The sequence below is a fragment of the Cyprinodon variegatus genome, unplaced genomic scaffold (genome assembly GCF_000732505.1).
Source record: "Cyprinodon variegatus isolate N-32 unplaced genomic scaffold, C_variegatus-1.0 Scaffold424, whole genome shotgun sequence".
Lineage (NCBI taxonomy): Eukaryota > Metazoa > Chordata > Actinopteri > Cyprinodontiformes > Cyprinodontidae > Cyprinodon > Cyprinodon variegatus.
In genome coordinates, this window is record NW_015150877.1 from 581,300 (window position 1) to 583,858 (window position 2,559).

The 2,559-nt window shown below is 42.0% G+C and overlaps 1 protein-coding gene across 1 annotated transcript in view; it reads right to left on the minus strand.

Moving 5' to 3' along the window:
• Positions 1 to 2,559, minus strand: part of LOC107093438 (semaphorin-3D-like) — a 26,268-nt gene that overhangs the window by 2,202 nt on the left and 21,507 nt on the right. The window contains exon 11 of the mRNA XM_015388485.1: positions 1,298 to 1,520. Within this exon, the coding sequence (XP_015243971.1) occupies positions 1,298 to 1,520 (223 nt within the window). The remainder of the gene's footprint in view (positions 1 to 1,297; positions 1,521 to 2,559) is intronic.

Sequence of the window (2,559 nt, forward strand, 5' to 3'; positions counted from 1 at the left end):
GCGGCCATGTGCTGAGGCTGACTGGGGTTCAAGGAGACAGAAGAAGACATAGAAAAAGAAGCATAGATACTAAAGGCATGAACATGAAGATGAATGAGGTGATAAAGCTGTAAAAACTACCTCACATACGGAAAGACAAACTCTGAAAGCTCTCAGCACGTGAAAAGATTTACATGAAGACAACAAGAAGCACAAATCAGATGTAAGACAAAAAAAATAAGAAAAACACCTAAACCCAAACGCATCAAATGCAACACGTGTGCTGATAGACTATCTGGACTGATTCTGGATCTTTCTGTGAAACAAGCTCAAATCTGTTTTACTACATCTAGATAGTGTGGACCATTTCTAGCCTGACACGTTACTGATTGTTAATTATGCCTGTTTTCAAAATAAAATAAGATGTATATAGAAGATGAAGAACATCCTGGGAATGTTGTGTCTCTCCTTCTGTGGAATCATGGCGTTCTGTTAGGAAATGGCCTCCTAACCTTCCCCTGATTGATGCACAGCAGCAGCTGATTCTGTGGGTCAGGAAGCTGCAGCCGCCGTGACAACATGATGAGAACAAACTTTTTTACCCGACCTTTACAGTCTTTGTCTTATATGTGACACTTTGGTTGCTGCGGGTTTAATGTTTAACAACAAGCAAGTTATGAGTGTTTCAAAGAACATTTACTGAACTTGATGTTTAGATTTCCACAGCATAGAGAGTAAGATCTCTAGTTTCAGATGAGTTAATAGTCTCGTACCACAGTGGGAAGAGATTCATCATATAAAGCAGGTGGTTTATGAACATATTTTGGGCTGGAAAAACCTGAGTCAGTGAAGATAGAAGAAAATTCTTCCTGTTCTGCAGTGTAAAAACTGAGCTCCTGAAGCAGAGAGAAGGTTTTATCCAGGCTGCTAAATGTGCTGCTGATGGGGGGGTGGGTGGGGGGGTGAGAGGTCGGAGAGAGGAATCCACTTACAGGAGATATATGGAGCAGTTGGAGCAACTCTGGCCCCCCGATCTGTCACCAGCCCTTATATGACCCCTCATTCATCAGGAACCCGGTCAGGGTCCAAACACACAGAATCATCTTAAAGGACTTTTTACAAACTGACAGCAGCTACTGCAGCTGAAGACACATAAAGACACAATTTATAGGAAACTGAAGCAGAATGAACCTTACCAGCAATAAAAAACTGAATATGAACCATTCATTTTAATTATTGCTCCCTATAGCAGCAAATCTTCTGAAAACCACCTCCACTAACTCACTGATTTTCATCACCTCCTCATCCTCCCCCTCACCTGTCCCCAGGTGTAAGACATCATACGGTCCATCCTGAGCCTCCACTCGGTCCACAACAACCTTCTTCAGCAGGTACGGAGAGTTGACCCGGGTCAGGACGGGTCGGCCGCCCAGGGGCAGGACGGGCTCCCACATCAGCTGGTGCTGCCGTATGAAGCTCACCACCTCATCTGGGAAGTCCTTGGTGGACTTGTGCAGAGCGTCGTACGTCTCGCTTGGACACTTAGAGGAAAAGAGAGGAGAACAAGCGAAAAAGAACATAGTGGAGGATGTTAGGAGGTAGAAAGGTCCTAACGTCAGGGACATGGGTAAAATTAAAGATTAAAATAAAATCTGGAACATTGGAAAATAATTAGCTAAGTCAAATAAAACGAGTTGAAAACTGAATATTTAGCCAGAAATCAGATGAACTTATCAGTGAAACATATAAACCCTAAAAAACTCTATAATATAAACAAAAAGATGATTACAGCTTAAAATCAGGGGTTTTTAAGCTCCCGAATCATTTTATTTTAACATATCTAAAGACATTAAAAATAAAGTGTGAAGACTATCAGTCATCCAGGTCATAGTCGTTCCTAAAAATTTAAAAAGTTAAAAAACAAACTGCTGGACTTGTTTTCCAAGTCTGAAGATGTTTCGCTTCCCATTCAGAAATATTTCTCAATTAAAAACATCTGGATTAGCACTGGGTTCCAGGCTTATAGAGTGGCCCAAACAAAAGCCTTGTTGTGGCTTAGAAAACATGCAAATTGAACCAAAAAACAGGTCCACCCCTATAGGGGGGGTCGTTGAGTAGTTTGTTGGCCTGCAAAACCCGATACTGGCCTATACCTCAAAAAGGGAGTCGTTAGGGTCATTGTTGGCTAATAAGATAGGTAGTCTTGGTCCGGTGCATGATGATGAGGATTATGATATCAGGACGGAATCAACTCTATCGCTGCATTGTAGGTGTTTGAAAGCTGAGATCTGAGTCCACCCCCACTCTGTTTTGGGTATTTTTTTCTTTCTTAACATAGATGGCTTCCTTCACGCCCCTTTCAAACCACCTGTCTTCTTTGTCCAAAATGTGAGTATCCTGGTCCTCAAATAAGTGTCCCTTGTCCTTAAAGGAATAGTACACCCAAAACATGATTAGCCTTCATTTTCTACTCACCCCCATGCTGAACAACACTCTGGAGTACTTTTTTGATATCTCAAATGCATCTGGAGATCTGGGAGGCTTCTTGCAGTAGTGTATAGGATTTCCTAAAAGCGCGTT